The sequence below is a fragment of the Canis lupus genome, chromosome 35 (genome assembly GCF_048164855.1).
Source record: "Canis lupus baileyi chromosome 35, mCanLup2.hap1, whole genome shotgun sequence".
Lineage (NCBI taxonomy): Eukaryota > Metazoa > Chordata > Mammalia > Carnivora > Canidae > Canis > Canis lupus.
In genome coordinates, this window is record NC_132872.1 from 17,917,269 (window position 1) to 17,944,977 (window position 27,709).

At 35.9% G+C, this 27,709-nt stretch overlaps 1 protein-coding gene across 1 annotated transcript in view; it reads left to right on the forward strand.

The window, feature by feature from the left end:
* IFT57 (intraflagellar transport 57) overlaps nucleotides 1-26,833 on the forward strand; it is a 53,419-nt gene extending 26,586 nt beyond the window's left edge. The window contains exons 6-11 of the mRNA XM_072812240.1: nucleotides 780-902; nucleotides 21,153-21,224; nucleotides 22,148-22,279; nucleotides 23,624-23,686; nucleotides 25,559-25,625; nucleotides 26,639-26,833. Coding sequence (XP_072668341.1) covers nucleotides 780-902; nucleotides 21,153-21,224; nucleotides 22,148-22,279; nucleotides 23,624-23,686; nucleotides 25,559-25,625; nucleotides 26,639-26,817 — 636 coding nt within the window. The 3' untranslated portion in view covers nucleotides 26,818-26,833. The remainder of the gene's footprint in view (nucleotides 1-779; nucleotides 903-21,152; nucleotides 21,225-22,147; nucleotides 22,280-23,623; nucleotides 23,687-25,558; nucleotides 25,626-26,638) is intronic.
* Nucleotides 26,834-27,709: the final 876 nt, after the last annotated feature.

Genomic DNA, 27,709 nt, shown 5'->3' on the forward strand with positions numbered 1-27,709 from the left:
AAAATTGCTACTAAAATTAATGTGTTAGGCTATATTGTTAAATCATTAATTTGTATATTCTTCACATTTTCAGATCTAGATATACTTAATGCTGAAAGGCTGGGAAAATGAAAAAGAAGAGAGAAAAAATTTTCCTTTTGTAATTCAAAAACAGGCTTGAATTGATTTTATTTCTCAACAGTGGAAATCAAATGCAGAAATGTGGCCTCCACCCTATCTGAGTTCAAATAGGTCTGTGTTAAACCACATTTTAAAGCTATGTTATAGTTTGACCTAACAAATATCACTTTAATTATGGATAAAAAATTTGTAAGTAGTGACTTCTTGGCTTCTGGGATCTTGTCTTTTTTGTCTTTCAGATTGGAGGTCTGTGTTTCAGTATAGAAAACTCAAACTGAGACAATGTTTTCTTACCAAATGTGTGAATGTTTGTACTCCTTTACTGTTACCAATTAACATAACGAAATGACTTGTTCACTTGATAGTATTCCCATTGAGTTCACTCTGATATCTCAAAAGCATTGTGTGTTTTTTTTTTTTTTTGTCAGAATGGTTGAAATCATATATTTGCTTCTTTTTAAAAATGCTAATTTTGCTATCCTAGCAGGTTTGTGCATTGTTTTCCTTCAATGTGGATAGAAGGACAGATAAGAACTTCTGCCACTGTAATTTTAACACTACCATGCTTGATATAAATTGTGCAGTCCTGCTAAAATGCCTCAAAATTTTACTGTTTCTTTTTATAAACTCTCAATCTTGTGATATCTTTCCTTTCTTAGGATATGAACGAGTCTGCCAAACAAGAAGATATTTTGGAATCCACAACAGATGCTGCAGAATGGAGTCTCGAAGTGGAACGTGTACTACCACAACTGAAAGTCACGATTAGGACTGACAATAAGGTAGAGAGGATACAACACATTTTGTTCAAATCGAGCTTCATAAGGCAATTTCAGGGTCAGGGGTACTCCTGATTATATGAATGATTTAAGGTGGTGGGATTCAGTTTCCATTGTTTTGTCTTAACTAAGATTTAGTAAATTGTTGTTGAGTGAATCCACAATGTAAAGAAGGAAAAAGAAAGGAATAGATCTTTAAAGTGTTTTGGAACACTTGTCATGTTTCCCTGGGCTTGAGGAGCATTTTCTCAATACATTTTGATGTATTTTCTTAGAAATTGTATCTTGTTTAGATGAATAATGAACAAAATTGGAATTTCATGACTGTATACCAACAGAATATAGTTAGAAAATGGTTTTGGAATCCTGCTGGATGGTAGAATGGAAGATATTCTGGAAGTTGCCTTACATAATCTATTTGGTACATATGATTAAAAGTCAAATAGTAAGCAAGTAATCAAAGCATTTGCATTAAGATTTGCAGATTGGGCCAGATGAACTGACCCATTTAATCAAGTTCCTGCTTCCTTTTTACTTAGAATTTACAAGAACTTTAGAACAAACTGGTCAATACTATTCTCATTGATACTATAATAATGTCTACAGAAGGGACTTGAGAGACGTCTAGTAAAGAAACTAAAGGGTTTTTATCCTTGAGGCTGGAGAAAAGCACCAGTGTTATGGATCAAGGTTCTAGGAAAAATATGGTCCTTATCTATCCCCAAAGATTGCTGTTTTCAGAGTGCCTTGGAAACAAATTCATTCTCAGGATGTCTGAACTTGAGCTTGTAAAACTGTGTCCTAGAGAGGGTACGAAGTAGCCTAGACTCCTAGGGCAGTCCTACAATAGGGTAAAGGCAGCAAAGATCTTACTAGACTGAGCAGCTGTGGAATAAGCTTAAAGGTAAGTGGGCAGATCCTGCAGCCTATTTATTTACCTAAACATAATGGATCTCCATTATTTGACTACATTAGGTAGGAGTGAATTCTTTGTTTGCATATATCTTATATGTAGATATATATTAATACGGATTTCTTCATTGATTCAATTCCTGCTGGAAGTCATAATTTGCAAATATATGATTTTTTGGTAAAAATGCAATTTCTAATTCTTTAATTTTATAAGAAATCTGGTAAAATTAAAAATCAGTATTATTGTGATTCTAGTTAGAATGACATGTTAAAATAACCATGTAGTTAGGAATTCTCAGGTACATCTTAATCCCACAAGGAAGCAAGTTTAGTTTACTTTCAAGCTAAGTAAACTGGAAATTCAGCATCTCATTTAGAACCTAATAGGTTCACACAGGAGTGTTTTTTAAAGTATGGCCATTGATTTCTACATAATGGGAGTAACTGAGTAAAGAAAGAATACAAATGTAACTTCTAACATACAGTTTTACAAAACTGAGTACAAGTCAAATTCTACTACAAACCTGTATTATAGTAATCAGAATCCTGGGTTCTTACAGGGTCGATGATTTCCTTATCTGGGGAAGAATTAACGAGGTGAAAGTTGGCCTCTTAGTCTCATGCCATATATGACCAGCCTTGATCTTATGAGGATATACTGTGCCAAATTAATTATATAGCTAAATTTTATAAGCAACATTCTGAAATACCAGATAAAATTTTGAGGTTTTTTTCTTTATATGAATATCATTTTGAATTTAGATTTTTGTGGTAAAATATACTGACCTAAATAATATTTGAGTGCTTTTTCAGAATTCTTCTCTATGTCATGTGGTCTTTATATCTAGTATTTCACAAACTCTAAGTATTTCAGAGGTATCAAATGGGAAATACAGGTTTGGGGTCAATTCTTTACTCAGCTTTACTTAAGAAAAACAAAATTATACACTGACTTGAGAAAATAAGGGGCTAATGAATAAAAAAAATGTTTTTCATGCCTCAGAAATAAAAATAATCTGGTCATGGATGAGGTTTCTCAAGGGCTCACTATCCTCCTCCATCTGAAGAAGTTGACTCCTGCATCATGATAGATCCCATTCTTCCTTAACTCCTGACTCTACGAAAAACAAGCCCTCTACTTTCTTTTGGCCAAAACAATTATCTTTCACTCAACACAGGCTATTTAGGACATTTAGAGAATTTAGCTTTGTGTCTGAGGGAAAATGAGTTTTTTTTCAGATCAATGTGCTTTACTGATCACTGTTAGATTAATTTTTAAGTAGCATAGAGATGTGGGAAATAAGTAATACAGGGCCTCAATTATTTAAATCCATTATAAAGTTCTTGAAAATGACCTTGTGTTAGTTGTAAAAGGAGAAAGATTTATACGATCTGAAGAGAAACTTGTGTTAGTTGTAAATAAGTCCCATCTTTATTTAGCACTGGATCAAATGTTTGTTTTGCTTTCTTTTCCCACAAAAGTATATTCCTTGTATGCTTCTTGCCAGGTAATTACCAAAAGAAAAAGAAAAAAGTAACTCTCCTTTTCTGTTGTTTTTGTATATTATAGTATATATGCTTTGATGAGATCCTCTCATATACTAATATTTTATTTTATATCCTCCATAATGTTGTAATTAGGTTTTTATTAGTAGGCTAGCTTATCCTTTTTTTCTGGCACCATTTGTTACTGTTGACAGTTTTCAAAGAATGCAAACAAATTTTAATATTAGCTTAAGCAAATTACAATTGGGAAAATACATATGTTGCCAAAAATAATATGTTCCACAACTGAAGATGAAGGACTTTTGTCATAGCTTGAATGGACCATATTAGTAGTTCCCTTTTTAGAGCTGGTTATAGAGAATGCTCCTGATGATTAATTCTAGAGTGTTATATACCCAGTGACCAACTCAGATCTGCCCTAACTTGGAATAATGTGTCTAAACACATAGTCAGAAGTTCTGCCAAGAGTGAATAAATTCAGCCAAATCCTGGGTTACTGCTTTCTAGTTAATTTTTCAGTTATGACCAAGTGAGTAAGGCTCTGGAGTCAATTCCTTAGAAGGGCAGTCTGAGGACAGCTAAACTAGAGTAGACGTCAGTGCCATCTAATCAAATTATCTGTGCGTATTATTTGTACACTGTGACTATGTATCTTATACTTTTGTTCTTTACCTCCTCATTTTTTCTCTTTATAGCTCTTTCCCTGTCTTCTTGTGTGTTTTTATCTCTTTTTTTATTGTTTTTTTTTTTTTGTTAGACCATCAGTGGTGCCCACAAGTGTTACAAAAGTTGTCTGGTGAAATTTAGAACTAAGAGCAAACATCTGTGATTATAATCAGACTAGACTTAAATCTACAACTGGTCAAGAATTATCGTAATCTGAGTCTTTTTAAAATACACTTTTGGGGATCCCTGGGTGGCGCAGGGACACAGACAGAGGGAGAAGCAGGCTCCATGCACCGGGAGCCCGACGTGGGATTCGATCCCGGGTCTCCAGGATCGCACCCTGGGCCAAAGGCAGGCGCCAAACCGCTGCGCCACCCAGGGATCCCCCAAGTACAGTTCTTAACACTTCACTTATATTAATTCATTTAATCCTTTCCACTGCCCTATTAGCTACAGGTACCTTTTACTGCAGGAGAAGAAACTGAACCACAGTGAAATGAAGCAATTTGCTTTTGCCTAGTGACAGATAAGATTTGAGCCTACAACCCAAGCCCTTACCTATTTGATTAGTGACAATATTGCATGAATTCTAAATCCAGGTTACTTGAGTCCAAATCCTGGCTCTAATACTTACTAGCCGTTGGACCCTGTGGGCAAGTTCCAACCACTCTGTCTCAGTTTCCTCATCTGCACAATGGAGTGCCTTATAAAACTGATCTCAAAGAGTTATTAAAGGGATTAAATGAATTCACATATCTTAAACACTTAGAATGCTGTCAGGAGAATCACTTAATATATATTGATCACCATTTCTGCGTAGTTTTATGTGCATACAGTTGAGATTACACCTCTTTTTTTAAAAAAAAACATGATAGTACATCATGAGCAGTTCCACACATCCTTAGCACTGATAAGCCATAACTTTAGCTGAGTGGCAGGGGGCAGAGATGGCTTGGCCAAGCTTAGCAGGTTGGGGTGAAACCAGGAGGTCTAAGATCTTGCTGGGGGAATGGCCAGCCAGCCAGAGTCATGTAACAGTGGATGGTTAGAATATGGGCAAGCATAAGGACCAGAAGATCTGAGAATATAGACCAATAGCAAGAAGGGAAGCCCACCAGTGAGTCATTTTAGAGAAACAAGTGGTTGTTGAAGGTGGAGGTACTTTGTGAAATTCATTGAAAAATAATATTTTCCATCATGACTGAAATATTTTTAATTCCATAATAGTAATTTTTTAAAAACTTTAAAGTGAATCAGTTGACAGTTGCTGCCTAGAATAATAATGGTAGTTGAGACTGAGCTGCCAAAGAATTCTACATGTTCCATAATTTCTGGGGAAATAAAAGATGTGGTTGCCTATTCATATAGATTTCACTTTCTGTATTTTTTATTAATTTTGAATCACTAACTAATGTTTCTTGAAGAAAATTATTCTTTTTTAGTTTTCTTTTTCTTTTTTTTAAATAAAAAACAAGCCATATTTGACTTTGTGGAAAAAAAGAGACCATCTACATGAGAACAAAGACTATGTATTCACAGCTTGCTGTAACAAAGGAGTTAGTCACCATCACCTGCATTTGGCAGACATAGGGCAGGCAGGAGTATATGAAAGATTTATTGTGAGAAAAAGGGGAAGCCTTCAGAAATGTTCAGATAAGACTGGAGATTTGGAGGCAGGCTAACTAGAAGCAGGGCTTTCTATGTGACTGGTTAGGGGAGGATATGTGGCTTTGTCTGGTTGGTCCTACATTGGAAGCAGGTTGGTGAGGAGAAAAACTGAGGAAACCAGCAGTTACTAAATCCTTACCATTTTCAGCCAATTTCTCTCAGAAGTTATGGTTTGACTTCCTGGACTAGTTGCTTCAGATTGTGGGTCAGAATTCTATTTTATATAATGGCCTGGGCATTGTCTGCTGTCCATTCATATATTCAGTCTCTCAGCTTCATCCATCTAACCAAAGGAAAGTGGCTTCTTAAAATGATCAGTCTTACCAGTCTTTATCAGTAGAATGACTTTTTTTTCAAGACAAGGGTTTTTACCAAAATGGAAACCAAGTAAACATTAATAATATTTATTCCTGTTCCCAGAAATAAGGAAGAGCAGAAAGTGTGAAATCAGTTTTCAACTAAACCTTACATAGGCCCTTTTCTTCAATTATACAGTATTTATTCCTAAACAATTGTATATTATAATGATTTAATATGAGGTGTTTAATGCAATGAACAAATGTTCTATCATGCTTTAATGCCCTGTGGATATTGTAATTAAAATTTTGATTAATGACTTAAATTGATTTTTTTCCAAATTATAATTAAATATTTCCTGCTTTGTTGTTTTAAAAGATAGTTGGCTAAGTACCCCCCTTCATTCCTCCAAAATGTCTCCTACTCATTATGTAAATCTTCAGGTTCATTACAAGAATTTAGATAAAGAGATTATATATTTTTTTAAAGGCTTTGGAAGTATTACAGCATGTGTTTCTAATTATTTCAAGCCTTTGATTCACTGAACTGCTTTTTTACATCCTTACCTGTTTATCAGTGTCTGGCTTTCTTAGGGTGCAGTTGTAAAAAGGACTTTAAACTTTAAATTTCAACTCCAAACAACTGGATTTTGTATTAACGTAAATAAACCATACAGGTGTTGCCTTGGGTAATTCACAGCAAGAAACCTTTCTGGAAGAGTCATTGTGCTAAGGACAGAATCATTGCAATAGTCTTGAGCCCTTGGGCTTTCTAGTCACTGTAAGAGCTAAAACCTAAGAGGGAGGAGAGAGGCCTTTATTAATCAGCAGGTGGAATTCCATTTAAATGAACCTAGAGGAACCACAGAATTACTATATTAGATTTAAGTCTCTTCAAATTGGAAGCCAAATCCTGCAGAAAATGTACAATAGTAGGCTTTCTCTTTTTACTATTATAGACACATCTGTATCTGGAAGCAAGAGAAGAGGGTATTTTTCTCATTCCAAAGCAATGCAGAGAGTAACTTGCTTTGACCTTCTGCCATTGCTGTGTTTTGATGCGGTATAAGAAGAATGTTAATAAAATTGAGCTTTCTAAATGTTTCTGACCTGCAAGGATTTATGAATTGTTATAGTTTGGAAATAAGGAGCGTTTCTTAAGACTTGTGTTCTGGTTGTTAGACAGGCTATATTGATAGGATTCTTGCATCCATGAGCAAAAAGGTATAATATATTCTGTGGGCTAGGATACAAGAATACAGTTTATGTATATAGTAGTCATTAAAATGTGATTCTGCCTCTTTGAATAATGGAGATACTACATTTATAATTCTTAAAGATTTTTCTGGTAGACAGACCTTTTGCTGAGAAATACTCACATAATTAAAAAAAAATAAGGCACCAAATAAAAAAAAATCAGCTTTTTTACAATTACCAGTAACAAATGTAAATACAGGTGGCAATAAGTTGGTCTCCATGAGGCTCCATGCAGGAGTAATAGCTCCAATTACTGTCACAAATGTTTGTAATTGTATCTATTGCTGCCAGACAATAAATGCTTTTTAATATAGTAAGGCCATAAATGTACATGCTGCTGTTGTTTAAACAAAATACAATTTTCAGCAAATTTATCCTTGAAACACCTGCTATAATCAAAAAGAGGTGAATGCTATCAAAATAAACTGCCTAAATTAACTAGACACACATACATTTTTAGAGCAGCCTGCATGATTACTCAACTGCCACGTTGTCTCAAAGAATGAGGGGAAATATTCACTGATGGACGTTTACAAGCAAGCTTTCTTTAAAGGAGACAACAAAAAACAGTATTGCTTTGGATTGTGTTATTTTTAAAGCATGGTGTTATTTTGTGGACTTAAAGTTTTATTCACTGTTTCTTTCTTTTTCTTAAGCTGGTCAACTATTTTTTTTTTTCTTTTAGCATATGGGTCATGTGCAAATATCTGGATTGTGGAAAAGAATACTGTGCTTAAAATTATATATGTAAAGCTACTGCAAAGGGGTGGAGAAAAATCCAGCCATCCTTAAGCAACTGAAAACGATTTTTAGCTGCTTCTGTCACAGTCTTGTTGAACATTCAGGATATTTTGTTTAAAGATAGTTGATGATGCCTTCCTTCCTATTTACCCTGACTATGATAAATGTTTCAACTGGATCAAGGAAAGGTTTCATTTATCACAAGTCGAAATAGGAGAACAAGTGTTTTTGCTTTAGAGATTACCATCAGCTCTAACTAAAGAGCATCAGCAGTGGTAGCAGATTTTAAGGAAATAACCAATAAAGACTGCATGTTATATAAACACTGCAGAGGGACATTACTAAGGCCTCACAGCAGAGATACCTCAAATAGACCTTTGTGATTGAGAGCAGTGAATTAATATATATTGATTATAATTAAAATTTCTAGACTGCCTAAATATTTCATTATTGCAAAGTATGATTTAATGTTTCCTTTAAATTACTTAATGTAAAAATATGAATTGAAACAGAAACCATTTGTCATATGGGCCTCCCTATGAAATGTACTTTTTAATAGGTTTGATTCATTGTTCCAATCAATGATATTAGAGTAGTTCTCACTATCACTGTTTTATTATTAAATTTCTTATTATGTGGTCAAAATTTACTTCCATAGCCTTTATCCCATTATATTTTACTCTGTTTCCTTATGCGAAGATAATGATTTGTTTCTTGGTTCTTCAAATATGCAGATGGCTCTACTTATTTTTTTAGTATCATATGAGATCAAGGTTTTGGTTAGTAGATTCTTTTTTTTTTTTAATAGTTATTTTTTTTATTTATTTATGATAGTCACAGAGAGAGAGAGGGGGGGGGAGAGACATAGGCAGAGGGAGAAGCAGGCCCCATGCACCGGGAGCCCGATGTGGGATTCGATCCCAGGTCTCCAAGATCGCGCCCTGGGCCAAAGGCAGGCGCCAAACCACTGCGCCACCCAGGGATCCCTGGTTAGTATATTCTTGAGGGATTGTCAAGGTTGTCTCTTCTGGCTATGCATTGTGGTTACTCAGCACCCTGTGAAGTAATTATGTTCTGATTTGACTTGAGTGCTCCTGCATTGGCAGAAAGGCCCCACTCACTCCCTGTCTGCCTTGCCAGATCTCTTCTCTGAGCTTGTAACTCCTAAAGTCTAGAAACCCTCACTTGGGAGATTTCTATGGCCATATAGAAGGGGTGTGGATGGAGTAAGCATGAATAATAAGTCAGAGTCAACATACGAAAACACTTTAGTAACAGATGGTAGTCAGTAAAGATAATCTCTGAGCACACATTAGAAATGTAATTATTTAACTAACAAGGTATTTTATTTAGAGATTATAGGTCTCTAGTTTCAGTTCAACTACAGGCAGGTGTGAGAATACTAGTGATTGTTAGCTTTAGCTTACCCTCTATGCACACTGTCTTATTCTTCTCTACATCAAGAGGATATCTAGAAAGCAGGAACTTTCCTGAGGAAACTCGTATTTCCAGCACTAGTGGATTTCTGTATTCCCTGCAACAAATATATACGTACAACATATACCACACATACGTACTCAACTTCTCTTAAGTCATATGTTTAGTTCTTTGAACACTTACAAAGAAAAATCATGTTTTCACACCACAAATGTTTATCACAGAAGACTTTAAGCTGCTGGTGATGAAAGAAAAATGTCACATTAAAAATTTCAGAAAAGCCACATTCTGTAATCATCTTACAACCTGACAGGCATTTTTCATTAAGAAAGAAATTCAGTCTCATGTAAAAAAATATTATGGACAATGTCTCTCTTTCTCTCTCACACACATACACAAATAGGTGCACAAACATGAGCCATGACGAAGCTGAAAATTAATCTAACAATTAGAACAAGAAGAAGAGATTGCAAAACTGCTTGTGCAAAGTGGCATAAAGAGAATATAGATAATATTCTGTTATTAGAGAAGGGAGTGTTCTGGGTGGAGGAGGGAAATCTGCTGCTCTTTTCCTTGCACTGCAAACATGATGGATTATCGACCTGTCCCAGCAACATTTGCTACAGTGAACTTAAGACATATGCAACCACTTCTATCAAGCTGTCTTCTCTGCTTTTTTCACTTAACCTGATTCCCTGCCATCAGATTTCCAAAGAATTTTATCATTGACCATGGATGGGGTATTAAACATGTCAGGAACAGCAGTATTCCACATTGAAATCTTGAGACTGATCACTTTTGGACTGCCGCTCACACATGGCCCTCCCTCTCTACTGCTGCAGCTACAGTTACAGTTTTAATAACTGAATCTCTCTCCCTGTGGCTGAAACAGAGATGAAATGTCCAGATCCCCTTTACAAGTAAGGACTTGGTGCCTAGCCACAGAGAGTGTGGTCCACAGATAACCTGTGGCTGTCTGCTCCCTTGATGGCAGAGAACTTCCTAGCCCAGCTCATGCCCTTCCAGGCTAGCCCACGTCTGGGCTTATGTGAATTGTTGATAGTATTATAAATAATACTACTTTGAAAATTCTGGCACATGTCTTTTTGTAAACATCTGTACACATTTCTACTGGCATTTCTACTAGGCGTGGAATTGCTAGGTCATACTGTATGTGTATGTTCAGCTTTAGCAGATCCTGCCAAATAATATTTGAAGATGCTTGTACAGATGTATACTCCTCCCAGCAGGTGTGTGAAAGCACCAGTTGCTCCACGTCTTTATCAACATTAAATATCGAGTCTTTTTCACATTTTGTCATCATAATAGATATGCTGTGGTCTTATTGCCATTTTAATTGGCATTTCCCTGATGACTGCTGAGGTTGGGCCCCTTTCCATATGTTTATGTGACCTTTGGCTATCTTGTCTTTTGCTATTGGGTTATCTGCTTTTTCTTTAGATTTATAGAAATTATTTTTATACTCTGGATATGAGTCCTTTGTCAGATATATGTATTGCAAATATATACTCTTTAACTTTTCTTTTCACTCTTACTGGTATGTTATGATAAACAGTGGCCTATTTTAATATACTCAAAGTGATCTTTTTTAGGAGAAAGGAGTATGGCTAATATTTATGTTTTATTTAAGAATCTTTGCTTACCCCAATGCTATGAAGTTATTCTCCTATGTTTTCTTTTTGAAGCTTTATTGCTTTACTTTTTGCATTGAGTTCTGTGATTCATCTAGCATTATCCTGATGTCTGGTGTGAGGTAGAACCCAAGATTTATTTGGTTTTCATATATGTATGTTTCATATATGTATTTAATATATAAAATATATATATATATTTTATTGCACTAGCCTATTCTTTCATACTACTGAAAATGGTATCTTTTTAGATTTTTATTTTCTGTTTATTGCTGGTATATAAAAATAATTATGGGGGCACCTGAATGGCTTAGTCAGCTGAGTGGCCAACTCTTGATTTCAGCTCAGGTCATGATCTTAGGGTCATGGAATCAAACTCTGTGTTGGGTTCTGTGCTCAGTGTGGAGTCTACTGGAGATTCTTTCTTTCTCCCTCCGCACCTCCCCAACAAATAAACAAACAAACAAACAAACAAACAAACAAAATCTTTAAAAAATACTGTTCTGTGTGTGTATATACAGACACATCTGTAGCAAACAGGCTAAATTCACTTATTCATTTTAACGATAGGCCTAAGGGTTATTTTGCATCCTCAGTGTATATATCATCTGCAAATAACATCAGTTTTATTTTTTTCTTTACAAGCCTTACCCTTTTATTTCTTTTATCTTTCCTTGTATAGCAGTTAAGAACTCTAGTCTATGGTGGATATAGGTGGTATTAGCAGGGAGAAAGCTTTCAATATTTCAGTTTTGCCATTAAGTATGATGTTAACTTTATGGCTTTTTTTTAAAAAAAATAATTTTTAATTGGTGTTCAATTTGCCAACATACAGAATAACACCCAGTGCTTATCCCGTCAAGTGTCCCCCTCAGTGCCCGTCACCCACTCACCCCCACCCCCCGCCCTCCTCCCCTTCCACCACCCCTAGTTCCTTTCCCAGAGTTAGGAGTCTTTATGTTCTGTCTCCCTTTCTGATATTTCCCACACATTTCTTCTCCCTTCCCTTAAATTCCCTTTCACTATTATTTATATTCCCCAAATGAATGAGAACATACACTGTTTGTCCTTCTCCGATTGACTTACTTCACTCAGCATAATACCCTCCAGTTCCATCCACGTTGAAGCAAATGGTGGGTATTTGTCGTTTCTAATGGCTGAGGAATATTCCATTGTATACATAGACCACATCTTCTTTATCCATTCATCTTTCGATGGACACCGAGGCTCCTTCCACAGTTGGCTATTGTGGACATTGCTGCTATAAACATCGGGGTGCAGGTGTCCCGGTGTTTCATTGCATCTGAATCTTTGGGGTAAATCCCCAGCAGTGCAATTGCTGGGTCGTAGGGCCGGTCTATTTTTAACTCTTTGAGGAACCTCCACACAGTTTTCCAGAGTGGCTGCACCAGTTCCCATTCCCACCAACAGTGTAAGAGGGTTCCCTTTTCTCTGCATCCTCTCCAACATTTGTTGTTTCCTGCCTTGTTAATTTTCCCCATTCTCACTGGTGTGAGGTGGTATCTCATTGTGGTTTTGATTTGTATTTCCCTGATGGCAAGTGATGCGGAGCATTTTCTCATGTGCATGTTGGCCATGTCTATGTCTTCCTCTGTGAGATTTCTCTTCATGTCTTTTGCCCATTTCATGATTGGATTGTTTGTTTCTTTGGTGTTGAGTTTAAGAAGTTCTTTATAGATCTTGGAAACTAGCCCTTTATCTGATACGTCATTTGCAAATATCTTCTCCCATTCTGTAGGTTGTCTTTTAGTTTTGTTGACTGTATCCTTTGCTGTGCAAAAGCTTCTTATCTTGATGAAGTCCCAATAGTTCATTTTTGCTTTTGTTTCTTTTGCCTTCGTGGATGTGTCTTGCAAGAAGTTACTGTGGCCAAGTTCAAAAAGGGTGTTGCCTGTGTTCTCCTCTAGGATTTTGATGGAATCTTGTCTTACATTTAGATCTTTCATCCATTTTGAGTTTATCTTTGTGTATGGTGAAAGAGAGTGATCTAGTTTCATTCTTCTGCATGTGGATGTCCAATTTTCCCAGCACCATTTATTGAAGAGACTGTCTTTCTTCCAATGGATAGTCTTTCCTCCTTTATCGAATATTAGTTGACCATAAAGTTCAGGGTCCACTTCTGGGTTCTCTATTGTGTTCCATTGATCTATGTGTCTGTTTTTGTGCCAGTACCACACTGTCTTGATGACCACAGCTTTGTAGTACAACCTGAAATCTGGCATTGTGATGCCCCCAGCTATGGTTTTCTTTTTTAAAATTCCCCTGGCTATTCGGGGTCTTTTCTGATTCCACACAAATCTTAAAATAATTTGTTCTAACTCTCTGAAGAAAGTCCATGGTATTTTGATAGGGATTGCATTAAACGTGTAAATTGCCCTGGGTAACATTGACATTTTCACAATATTAATTCTGCCAATCCATGAGCATGGAATATTTTTCCATCTCTTTGTGTCTTCCTCAATTTCTTTCAGAAGTGTTCTGTAGTTTTTAGGGTATAGATCCTTTATCTCTTTGGTTAGGTTTATTCCTAGGTATCTTATGCTTTTGGGTGCAATTGTAAATGGGAGTGACTCCTTAATTTCTCTTTCTTCAGTCTCATTGTTAGTGTATAGAAATGCCACTGATTTCTGGGCATTGATTTTGTATCCTGCCACGCTACCAAATTGCTGTATGAGTTCTAGCAATCTTGGGGTGGAGGCTTTTGGGTTTTCTATGTAGAGTATCATGTCATCGGTGAAGAGAGAGAGTTTGACCTCTTCTTTGCCAATTTGAATGCCTTTCATGTCTTTTTGTTGTCTGATTGCTGAGGCTAGGACTTCCAGTACTATGTTGAATAGCAGTGGTGAGAGGGCCATCCCTGTCTTGTTTCTGATCTTAGGGGAAAGGCTCCCAGTGCTTCCCCAACTTTATGACTTTTATGAACACCCTTTACTAGAGTAAGGAGTCTCCCTTTTGTTCCTAGTTTGCTAAGAGTTATTATGAATGGATGTTACATTTTTTCAAATGATGTTTTTCTTCATCTATTAAGAGGATCATATGATTTATTTCCTTTTTTTTTTCTCTTACTACAATGGATTATATTGATTGATTTTGGGGTATTAGACTAACCTTGCATTTTGGAATAAATGCAACTTAATCATGATATATTATCCTTTTTGCATATTACTGGATTCGACTTGCTGGTATTTTGTTGAGAATTTTTATATCAATGTTTATAAAAGATACTGATCTGTAATTTTTCCTGTTTTTTTAGGTGTCTTTGTCAGGTTTTAATGTAATGCTATGCAGGCCTCATAAAATAAGTTGGCAATTGCTTTTTTTGTTGTTGTTCTCTGGTATTTGTATAAAGTTGTTGTTATTCCTTAAATGTTTGAGAAAATTCACCAATGAAGCCATCTGGGTCTGGATATTTCTTTGTGAGAAAGTTTTTAATTGCATACGTTTATGCTAAAACTGTTTTAAATTCATTTTTTTATGATACGATTGATATATAAATACCAGTTTGGAAATATTCAAATAGTACAGGTAAAACTGAAGTCTCCTTTAACCATTACCCCCTTAAAATTTTTAGTTATATTTTACTACATTTCATCAGGCAAATGAGAAGTAATGATATGGTCTCTGCAAGTTTGCTCTGTACTGTTGACTTGCCTGTAAGATTGAGCGGTCTACTTTAAAGTAGCTATGTCTCAATTTCCTCATCTTATGAGTGTTTTTAAAAGAATTGTATGTGATGATGTATGGATAGTGCTTAACATAGTGCCTGACACATACTAGACATTCCTTGAATGTTAACATTGAAGCTATTATTAGATGTAAAAGGATCTCGGAATGGATGTGACTATTGGGGATCTACTCTATACTCAAGGAAGAAAATAGAAAAGTATTCTAAGTAGCCAAAATAGAAATCACAAAAAACTATGTACTGAAGCTCATGCGTTTTATTTATAGGAGAGTCTGATAAATCTTTCTTTGAAACCAACATATAGTTGTTTCAGAGATTATTCTAACAAGGTTGGTTAAACAGATTGTTCATCCACAGCAGATTAGAAGCAGCAAACCTCCTGTAGCATCTAAGCTTTAGCAAAACAATCGAGCTAAGAAACATTTATTATGTGCAAGCCTGAATTGAAAGTTGTCAGTTTCTTGTGCTCCTTATTGAAATTGGGTGACAAAGCAAGGAAATGAAAGAAGCAGCTCAGTGTAATGGAAAAATCTGTGAGTGAGAGAAAGGACATTTGGTTTCCTATTCATTTTGTAATTGACATGGTAAAAATCATACCACCTCAATTTGTTGCCCAATCTGTGAAATGGAGGTACAGGATTTCCTCCCCAGAGTGATCTCAAAAATCCACAGGGCAATTCAGGGGTGAAACAGAGGCCTAATGAGAAAAATATGGTGAGACCCCTTAAATGCAGGAAGCCCGTAAAAACTACCTCATAAATATCATCATCTAAAATACAACTGCAAAAACAGAACATTAAATTAAAATTCTATTGGTAATTACTCATAACACAATTGAGGAAGAACCTGTAAGAATAGAGGGAAAAGGGAGGTTAGATGGCAGAAGTAACATTTTTGTGATGGAGAGCAATTCAAAATACATCTGAGCCTTGGGGCCCTGCTCCTGCTCCATCAGGCTAGAGCAAAGGTGCTACTACATCCATGGACCATGAGGCTCAGTTGTGCTCTGGCATGGACTTTTCCTGAGCCCATGAAAAAATATCCCAGGATACACCAAGGTGCCTTCCTTAGCTTTGTTCTAAGAGTCCTTTGGCACCCTGCCTCTCTATGGGGGGAAGCTCAAACTTGGGGGGAAAACTGAGAGTTTGACATTTTACAAGTCGTAAATTAGTGAAACATATACACAGATAAAATTTCCATTTGCCATCCCTAGCTCATGTTTCCATCTCTCTCTCTACAGCAGTTTCAGAGAGGAGCTTGAAGCATTGAGTTGGAGATCCAGACAAAATAACCAAATGTCTGTGCATATGCAAAGGAAATCATTTCAAGGGTTGTGCTGTTGAAGTCAAACCCAGAGATCCATGTATTCTTGCTGGTCACCTTAACGGCTGCAGCTCGATCTCCTACATTTTGATTTTGTGGTATGCTGTGACTCACCATCTGTAGACATGTCATTGCAATTCTCTGGTTTTTTATAAAAGGAGAGATCTTATTTGGCACTAAAGAATTTGGAGTGGGGAATAGGTTATGGTTACAACAGTACCTTTGCTGTCTACCTCAAAAGTGACAGAATTATAAAAGATTTTGTATGAAAGGATTTTTAAAAATTGAAAATCTAAAGAAGTAATATACTGCACCATTATTAGTCTTTTCATTTCCTCAGAGAGAGGAAATGTGCTGGATTAGTGAAAAACTCAACTTCAATAGAGAGGAAAAATGAGCTTAATGAACGCAGAGCACTTTGGAACAGGTGACCAGTAAACTCCAGAGGCCCATATGGTCTCACTTCATATAAAAGAAAAAAAAATGGGTTTACCTTAGATACTCTTCAGTAGTTCATTTTATCATAAAGAAAAGTAGTGTATAGTATGTGGAAAATGTACTGGTTTGGAGTGCTTTCCATTTTTCAGACATGAAACTCTGGAAAGGTCATTTAACCTACCTGATTCTTGGTTTTTCTCCTATATAATATGTATGGATAGTCCGTTTTTCTGTATCAAAAACAAGCCCAAATCACAGTGGCTTATAATAATAATAACAACACATTTACTCTCACTCAAGATACATGTCTGCTGATGGTGCAGCAGCGATGGCTCTACTGCAGTGTCCCATATTTCTTATTCCCAGACCAAGGCTGAAAGGATCACCCCTGTGCTGGGCATGTCTATTGTCATGGCTGAAAGAAAGGGCAAAGGGGCTGAGGGATGCCTCTTACAGCATCTGCACAGTCCTGGCATAGGCCATGCCCACCACTATTCCACTGGCCAAAGAGAATCCCATGGCCAAGGCCAGCATCCATGGACCAGGAAAGTATATACTCCTCCCCAACCAGCCTGCAAATCGCATAACCCTCTTACAGAGAAGGGGAGAAGTGAAAAAGAAGAGAGGAGAGATCTAGTTAGCATTCCAAACCTTTGTGAGCCTCAAAAAGGAAAGGTTGTAACCTAACGGAGTCTCTACCAATGTAAGGATTGCTAGCATTGTTGGACAGACTGTTTTACTTTGGGGATAAAGTCCTTACATACCATTAAAACCCATTGCTTCTTCATTCTTACCACAAACTTCTGTAAACTTTTTAACCATTTCAGTTACAGTTTTTTAAGAGTTCCATATCTTGCCTTTTTCATGTTTTTAAAATGTTACAAGTATGATCACTTATATTTTCTGCTGTAACTGTATTAAACCCCTTTCAAGAACTACTTGGGCATCCAGAGGATTTTTTACTTTTTTTTCCCTGATGATTAAAGTGATAGTTAAAAATTCTCTTGTAGGAAATTTGGAGAATTTTGGAAGGATAAAGAAGACATTTTAAACATCAGCATTCAAATTCCTTAATATACACCTAGACCTACAAATACTAATCTTTACTAAATTGGACACTTAATAGTATATTCTTTGGGGAATGTTTTTCCACTTTACTATATGATGTTTGTGTGCATTTTTGCCAAGTAAATTTTTTTTAATCTAACATTTTGATATGCAGTACATATATAATCATGAAGCCCAATAATAAAACAAACACTCATGAGCCCACGACTCAACTTAAGAACTAGATTCTTACATGCCCTTGAAGTTACCTGTGTAACTCTCCTCTGCTCCTCTGCTGCTTTTTCCCTCCCATGGGTAACCCCTCTCCTCAAGTTTGTATGCTATATATTGTCATTAGCTGCTGCTTCCTCTTTTTCCTCTACCTCTTCTTCCTCTTCCTCTTCCTTTTCCTTTTCCTTTTTTTTTTTTTTTTTTTTGCAGTGTTTTCACGTATGTGTCTATCTCCAAACAGTGTATCTTTGTGTCTGTCTCCAAATAATGTATTGTGGAGCTTTGCTTCATTTTGAGCATTATAAAAATGGTATCATACTGCATTATGTTTAGTGGTGAAATGGATATCACAAAATTAGTTTAAACTTTACTGTTAAATATTTAAAGAGTTAAATATTTAGAGAGCTGTTTTACAAAGAACTTGTACATTCATCTTCGTGTGTATCCCCAGGTATTTCTTTGGGAATAATTTCTAGAGGTGAAATTGCTGGGTTAAAAGGTTAGAACAGTTTTGAGGCTTTTTTAAAATAACTGTACATCAGGAAATGTGTCCATCTAGATTTTAATAAATATTCAGAATTATGTGGCAGATAATTATAAATCATTTCTAGCTTTCGACTTTACTTATTTTTTTTTAAGATTTTATTTATTTATTCATGAGAGACAGAGAGAGAGGCAGAGACACAGGCAGAGGGAGAAGCAGGCTCCACACAGGGAGCCCGACGTGGAACTCGATCCCGGGTCTCCAGGATTACACCCTGGGCTGCAGGCGGCGCCAAACCGCTGCACCACCAGGGCTACCCTAGCTTTCCACTTTAAAAAGCAATAAGAATGCACAAATATGTCCCAGTGGTTTATTGCATTTAAAAGCCCCAAACTAAATTCCTCAATATTTCTGACTCCCTGAAATCTATTCTGTTCTTGTCACACTGTGATATTACTAATATCTTAGTTCCTAAGGCTAGAAACCTTAAAGACACCTTCTCTCTACTACCCCACTTCCATTTCAGCCACCCCACATTTGCCCTTAGTCCTCAGGTCCTGCTGGTTCTATCTCTGCGATGTCCCTTCAATCCATCCCTTCCCTTTCATTCTCACAGGCACTGCTCTACTGTGAACCCTGCTCATGTATTACGTGGCCCATTACAGAGCCTTTTAACTGGTTGCCTACCCACCTTCAGTCTCTTGCCTTTCTAATCCTTCCTTGCCTTCTAGTCCTTTCCTCTGTTACTTTCTCAAAACACAAATATATCTTAAAACTGAAACCAAAAATCTTTAATAGCTCTCCATTTGTCCATGTAATAAAATCCATGGTCCTCAGTTAAACTCCCAATCTAACTTAATCTACCTCTCCAACTTTGCTTCCTCATGATTCATCCTCCCCACCCCAGCCCACCCCACCCAAGAACTTTGTGTTTATATTCTAGCCAGCCTGGGCTACTTGTTCCCTATATATTTTCCTGTTTTTCCTTGTTCTTGTTACTCCCTCAGCCTAAAATACCCTTCCTCTCCCACTCCTTTCCAGCCTGTTGAAATGCTACTCATGCTTCAAGCTTCCACTGAAATGCCAGCTCCTCCATGGAGTTTAACATCAATGTAAGTTATCATAGTTATACATAGATGAGTCAGGCATGTTTGCTTCTGTTGAAATATTTTGTCAGAACTTGAAAAAAAGAGTTTTTACATTTGCTGGGTAGAAAATAATGCTGAATAGAAAAAGCAGAACACAGACCATATTAAACAGATCAATTACTATAAATTATGTATATAAAGTAAATGTATGTATATATGTATATGCTTCTACATGTGTATATCTACAGACACAGAGACTGTAGAAATACACTTGTTATTTATTAAGCTTATGAAATTATTTTGGGAACCAGGTAGGATGAGTACTTTTTTGGAAAAATTACTAATATAATGATACTTCTCAGGTTCATTTTCTTCCATAAGGATGCTTGCTTGGGCTTAAACAGGTTTCCATTTTGAGGCTGAACCATATATGGTCCAGTTGCAGCAGCCAGCCAGCCGCCTCTCCTCCCCGGTCCAGTGTTGACCGACTGAGTTGGAGAGGCCGGTTTCCTTTGCCAATCTGTCTAGTCATAGTCACGGGTGATGAACAGTCCCCTCAACTGTAAAATGAAAACGTTGCACCAGATGACTGTTAAATGGATGAGTAGATGATCTTTAAGGTCCTTCTCAGCTCTCATTCTGAGATATTTTTTGCTCATGAGACAGAAAAATGCTAAAGGACAAAGTGCTGATTTGTTCTCTGCTCTAGCACCTTCACTGGTGTCAAGTAGCCAATTGCTCCTTTTATTAACTCTGAACTGCCAAAATATATCCTGTGGGAATTAATGCATTTAGCTTCTGATCCAGGTGCACCACTACCTGTGTGGCTTTGGGTGTGCCCCTTTCTGTCACTGGGCCTCTTTTTGCTTATCTGTAAAATGATAAAGGTGAGGCTAGAAGCTCTTTAAGGTTCTTTAATATATTGTAATTTGATAATTGGTATGTGTGAAGTACCCAAGGATTTTCCCTCCTGTAATCAATAGCTCATGTTTCAAAGTTAAGAAATCAGTAGAATAGGACAATTCCCAATATATTTTTCTCTTCATAGAATAGTATAGATAGTAAAGCAGAGCGTCACGGTATGCAAACAGATAGGTATAATTGAGGATTATCCTGGTTCCATCACTTCAACTTACCATAATATTTTCTGTCATCATGTATATGTCTCCAGTCTTAAAATTGTTAACTTTAATAATGTAAACCAAAAAAATTTGAGGATATCTTTTTCAGAAATTAAAATGTTGGCATAGGTTTCAAATATCCACACTGATTTGAGTTAGCCTACTAGTAATACGATTTATCTTAAAATATCTGAACTTTAATAATCATTATAGATTTCTTTTTTTCTTCTTTTTAAGAGAATTCTTCCTGAAGAAGAGGGCCTCATTTTAATTTTCAGAGGACAAACTAATACTTGATATATGATACTTGATTCCAGAGTTGCTTCTGGCAATTGTTACTATTTAAACAAGTATTTCTTTTCTAGTAATTAGATTTTTTTTTTCATTTTGATGGGTAGTCATAAATATTAACCACCAGCAGTGCAGGAAATAATTTATATTCAAATTGTCAGACATCGCTCTGTGAACACATAAAATAATTTACATTTATTTAGAACCTTTTATCCTAAAGTGCTCTACATATATTTCTTTATAATCTGATTGCAAGCTATATATAGTACTTTCCTACCTGAAATAGGACAGCAACCAAAGTAGTTAAAATAAAGGATACAGCTTCAAAAAAGTAGAGGAAAGAAGGAAATGTATATTTTACTTGTTCCTCTATGCTTTTATGCCTATAGGATTGGAGAATCCATGTTGACCAAATGCACCAACACAAAAGTGGAATAGAATCTGCTCTAAAGGAGACCAAGGTATGTGAATTACTTCAGGTGGATCAATGTACATTTACTCATCTATTGAACACCTGTTAAAGGAGAACATGAAAGAAAAAAATGAGACAGTCCTTGCTTTTGAGGAGCTTACAGATTGAATGTACCATATTAAATTTCAACAGCTCTAACACTTAACTAACTAAAGAAAGATAATTTTATATCAAAGCAGTATAATATATATCTGATATAGAGAGAGACACATATCTCTAATATGTATATATTTTACAATTATACAATATGTGTACAAATTATACAATTATCTATATAAAACATGTATACTGTATAATATATATACTATATACATACAGTTATACTATATGCAAATATATATATATATTAGAGAAACATTGCATCATTCTTTCCTTCTGAATCCCAAGGGATAATAGAGCATCAGGCCAGCATGCTTAGAACCTACAACTTCCCCAGGCTTGCTGCTCTGCCAGAAATAAGGACTTTTTGGAGGATGCCACAAGGAAGCAAAGGTGGAAAGAGAAGTTATGGGTCCCAGGCTAGAGCTAGAAATTTAATGACTTACCTCCAACTGGAACATTCTAGTCATCTTTGAACTGTGCTACAAGAAAGTCGTGTTATTCTGTTACCTACTTTGATTGCAAACTTTATATAAAAGTAAATTCCACTCACGTACAATTTAGATATGCATAAGGACTAATGAATTGACTAACACTTCCAGGTGCTTTTTTATTTTAACATTCTGCCAAGTGTGACTAAAATATTTCTCATTACAGACTTCTTTTGCTATTGAAAATTTCAAGCTATCTTCTTTTTCACAAGTGGTTGGGAATTTGTGGGATGGATTGAAGGAAATTTAGCCCATTTTGTACTATTTTTGAAAAATGTATTTGTGAGTTCTTTTATCTACTAAAATCCTATGGAATTTCTAGGGATTTTTGGATAAACTTCATAATGAAATTAGTAGAACTCTGGAAAAGATCGGCAGCCGAGAAAAGTACATCAACAACCAGCTTGAGCATTTGGTTCAAGAATATCGTGCAGCCCAAGCCCAACTGAGTGAGGTAACTTAGGAATGATATTCAGGGATTTATTTCAGTTAATGACCTTAATTCCCAAACTTGACACAGCACTTTTCATTTGAGAATCATGAAATGCTTCTCCCAAACAGCAACACATGGATACTCTGCCCACTTTAGGAAGCCACGTGAGGCAGTAGAACTTGTCATCTCCATGTTACATGCAATAGAAATTATCTCCTAGAAGTCTTTAAATGCATTTCTTCTTTTGATTTAAATAAATGAAGACATGTATTGTTGGGGAACATTGCTTAGAACAGGAACAGAGTGTCAGGACACCTGGTTTTGTTTCTTAGTCTGCCGTTAATTTACCCTGTGAGTAGGAGGAAAAAGAATAGTATGCATTTACATGTGTCAGAGGGAAAAGACATCATTGCCTTAATGGCTTACAGCCACATAATAAAGAATATGAAAGCAAGACACGTTCAGAGACAAGCAGTTTAATTAATTTAATGAGCAAATTTTTTAATCCTTTCAAGGTTTTAGAATTTCAACCAAAAAAATAAAACCTTCAGCCTTTGGAAGCAGTGGTTCTTTGTACCCCAGTAGGGATCTAAAGGCTTTCCTTGGGAGTTATGCCCCCTCTTTCCTGATGTTGAGGAAGGCTAGTAAGAACACTTAGAAATGCTAGTTGAAGAGTTTTTTATTTTTCTTTCAGTAAATAAGGTTAGAAGAAGGGAAAAAATGGAAATCAACTTAAGATACTTCTGTACTTTCAGAAGTTCTCAAAGACCAAACAGAAAACAATCTTCACTGTTTTATTATGTTATTTATTTAACAAATTATTCCCTCATATACATATATACTCATGGATGTTTTTACTTTCAAAATGCTGTAAAAAGTCTGATTAAAACCACTGTCAAACACTGATACTAAATAATTGTTAGATTAGTTCCCAAGAACATATTCCGTACTGTCATACCATTTGTTAATCCTTATTAATTGCTCATCCTGATGCTCTGTTATGATTGATTTTTTGAACTGGTTTTCTCTGCATAGCATGCAAATTACATCGACCAAGAGCTGCTCTCCTAAACTGTGTAGGAATAGCTGAGGACAGTTTTTATTGTGAACCATGCCCGTGTGAGTTACACAGTCAGTATATGAAGGTTAAGGTAGTTTATCATTTTATAGTGCCTTAGTTTAAATACATCGCGCCTATTAGGGACATAAAAAAGCTACAGTTAAATGTCACTTTCACAAATGTATTCACAAATGGGGGGGGCTGTCATAAAATGATATGCAGAAATCGCAAACACAAAGAGGTCACATTTAAGTAATCTGCTTCTGTTGTGAATTTGTCATTAAACAAAATGTTTTCTCCCTTAGGCACGGGAGCGATACCAGCAGGGTAATGGCGGAGTAACGGAAAGGACCAAGCTCCTGTCTGAGGTGCACACCACGCTCTCGCCCTCTCCTCACCCTCAGCTGCACCCTGGCCCCAGCCATGCAGAGTCATTGTGGTTTAATACTGCTCCAACCGGGCGCTCTTTATTTCAGCAACTGCTTCCCGTGGCTCTGAGTCCTTTTCTTTAGGAGAAAATCCCTAGTTTTCTTATCAATGAATCAATTATGTATTTATATACTTCTTATTCCCATAAAATGCCTGAAGTTGTTTTATTAAATTCAACATAGAACCTGTTGATAATATTAGCACATTTATAACCTTCCTTAATCTTTTTAAAAGCAGAGTAGTCATGATTAATACATAGAAGAGTAGGTAAAGCACTGGCTTAAATGTCTTATAATTAATTTTAATGTTAGTCTGTAAGATATAAGATCTGTTTTTAGTGATTGCTGCTGATGTATGTGATCCTAAGTATTTCTGTCTACAAACTGGAAGTGGCTATCCTTCTGAGAACTTCTGAAATATTTGCATATATTGTTGCATTGATTTTCATCATCACACAAGGGGGTACAATCTAATATATATTCCAATTTTTTACTGAAGGGCCGGGAGAAAAAAAATTCTTACAAGGTCAATAGCTAATGTACAAGAGTGTCTTTGGTTATAATCCAGTGTAATTGTCACAGACATTTTCAATATAATAGAATTAAGCTTCTTTTATAGAGATTATTTGAGGCATAAATAGTTATTTTAGAATACTAAAAGTGTAACTTTAGAAATATTTAGACTCTAATCCTGTGGTGCTTCTAGGCAAATAGAACATTATGTAGAAGTAAAGTGCTCACTTACGTTAGGTAAATTAACACTTGAAGGGAGTCCAGGGACCCATTTAGTTCTTTTGGAGGAGGTAGTTATCCCCAGTTGTAACATTGCAGGTGCCTAAAAAAAAATTAATTTGCTTTACTTGGATGAGCACTTTATTCCCAAGGAAGTTTTTACTCACCAGTATGATAAAAATAAAGCCTAGTAAGTTACAATAATTATGGCTTAGTTCTAGGTCATATAATTTTTTAAAAAAACTTTTAAAGCTAATATTCTAGGTTGGAATTTTACTAATAGAGGCTATAGTAGTATAATTTTGAATATGACGTAGAATACAGCTAAGAGCCAATATGACAGCACAATATGCCTCTTGGAGTTCACGGTTTGGATAGAGCAGTTGGAATATTTTTATATACAGCCATATGGTATAAACGTTATTTTTAGCATCCTATACAGGAAAAGATGGCATCTTCTCTTATAAAACTATAATATTAAGAAAGATACCTACTAAGCCTTAGAAATCCAAAATCTTCTCAGAATGTATATACTGTTTTAATTAATAACTCATTATTAAAGACTGGCAAGGTTGGGATGCCTGGATGGCTCAGTCCATTGAGTGTCTGACTTGATTTCAGCTCAGGTCATGATCTTAAGGTTGTGAGACAGAGCTCCAAGTCAGGCGTGGAGATTCTCTCACTCTCCCTCTGCCCCTCTCTATCCCACCCCACCTCCCTGCTCTCTTTTTCTCTCTAAAAAGAAAAAAAAAAAAAAAGGATTGGCATGGTAGATGCTAGGAGATAACTACAAGGTTTGCATGTCTGATGCCTAAAACAACAACTTAGATCAGTTTTTATTGTCATGTGACAACCTGAAAACATCATTTGGTGAAGTTTAATGTTAGGAGCACTCTCAGAAGATAAAAAGCTTTGTCTCTCTGTCTCTTTTATTATTCAAATTATGTCCAGAACACTCCTAATATGTTTATGTCCCTTTATGGATGTATTAGATCTATATTTTTTTAATATACCATTCAATAATTTTGAAAGCTTATTAAAATCTAGAGCTCATGAAAAAAAATTTTTTTTCAATTAAAGGTGACAGAAGAACTAGAAAAGGTAAAGCAAGAAATGGAAGAAAAAGGCAGCAGCATGACTGATGGTGGTGAGTACACACCCATCCTAAGGGGAAAACTAGTGAGAGTATTTCTTAAGAAATCTATTTAACAAAGTGCTATTATAAACAAGGAATCTGCTTTTTAAAATGAATTTGAGGAGAGGTAGGAAAGTGGTGCAAAATGATGTCTGATAATCCATGTACTATTTTCCTTATCAATCAGCTGAGACGAGTCCTACTTTTTTTTTTTTTTTTTTTACCCTTATTTAGGATTTTTTGATTTGGACTGCATTGATTCAGAGATAGAGTAGGAAATACTTAAATATATACTTTGTTATTCAAATTTTTAAAAAATGATATTTTCTGTTTTCATCAAATGAGCTTCATTATTCCATTTTATGTGCAGAAGAGCACTAAGTGTGTGCCCCAATGGCACGAAGGCAGCGATGGGACGACCTTTGTTTTTTTCCTCTCCCTGCAGTGGACCTGACTGGGCAGAGGGGTCAAATAGAGAAGAATTAATAACCCTCTAGTATTCATGGTCCGTTGTGAGCTACTTACTTTGACATGGCCTTGGGTGATTGCCTAAGGCCCTTCTGTGTTCTAGAAAGATTTTCCAGAGTTCTGATGATACATACTGAATGCTCCTTCAAAAGGGAACATATAGAGGTTTTGCAGTATGTTTAAATGAGCCCATTATCTATATCTTGCAGGTAATTTTTTCTTCCTTTTTTTCCCATCATGTCCCCTTCCTTCAGACAAATATTCTAGCCCACAAAAGTTATTAAAGACATCCTTAAATATCCCTTTAGCTAGCAGCTCTTCCCTGAGAAAAGGAAAGAAATTCAACCTCAGTACATCAAACTCTGCATCATTTCCCATCCTAAAAATCTCAGGTGTTTAAAATACCACAGCAAAATTGTGTGAATGTCAGTGTGTTGTTGGCTGTGTTTTTAACCCTATTTTTGGCTTAAGACAAAGTGAGGAAAATGTCATGCAATTCTGTAATACACTGATACTCCAAATGAACATTTTTATTGCATCTTATTTTCATTCTGCAGCTCCCTTGGTAAAGATTAAACAGAGCTTAACAAAGCTGAAGCAAGAAACCGTTCAGATGGACATCAGAATTGGTGTTGTGGAACACACATTACTCCAATCAAAACTCAAGGAGAAGTCCAACATGACTAGGGACATGCATGCAACAATCATTCCAGAATCTTCAGTAGGCTCTTATTAAAACATACTGATTTTCATGCTTTTGATTAGTTGTTTTTTTATATCAAAGTGTATTTCATGTCACATAGATTTCAAAACACAATTATACCTCCTAAAGCATGTTCAGTGGGTATTTTTTTACATATATATGCATACATATTGTATCATGGTGATTATGGATAGTTAAAGCCTTTAAATTGAATATAATATTTAATAAAGTAATTAAAAATTCTCACTTTCAAAGAAGCTTTCACCTATCATTACAGATGTTAAAACCCCCACCTGGTGGCATATTTTTCTTATTGTTCTTGTGTAAGTCAGTGTTCATGACCCATGCTGTCTGTAGGGGCTGCTGTTGCTGTCACCACATGGACCTTTGCACCAGCCTGGCTCCTTCAGTTTGGTCCACCTCTGCAGTGATCTCAAGTGCTTCTGTGCCCAGAGGCAGCTAATGAGGGATGAGGATCCTTTTAAGAATCCGAATTACCCTTGCCTCAGCTTTATTACCTAGAATTATATTTCTTTAGAAAAAATATGAAAAACTCTAGTGTCTTTACTAACATTTGAAGTTTATTAACTATTGTATTTCATGACTAAAATTTTATTTTTTTCTCTAAGGCCACCAAATAAATAAATAAATAAATAAATAAATAAATAAACAAACAAACAAACATTTCAGTCATGTTTGACTCTGTAGTGACAAAAAAGGCACATACATGTCTCAGTTCTATTTTTTTCTGTTGTATCGGCTGTACTGAAGAATCATTTTGCAGCACAACAGGAGACAGCAAGACAAGTGAAGATCAGCTTCCCAGTGCTGATAATCTTTACTTACACATCTTACTGAACAACCTTCTAGTCTGGGACTTTTTTTTTTTTTAAAGATTTTATTTATTTATTCATGATAGACACAC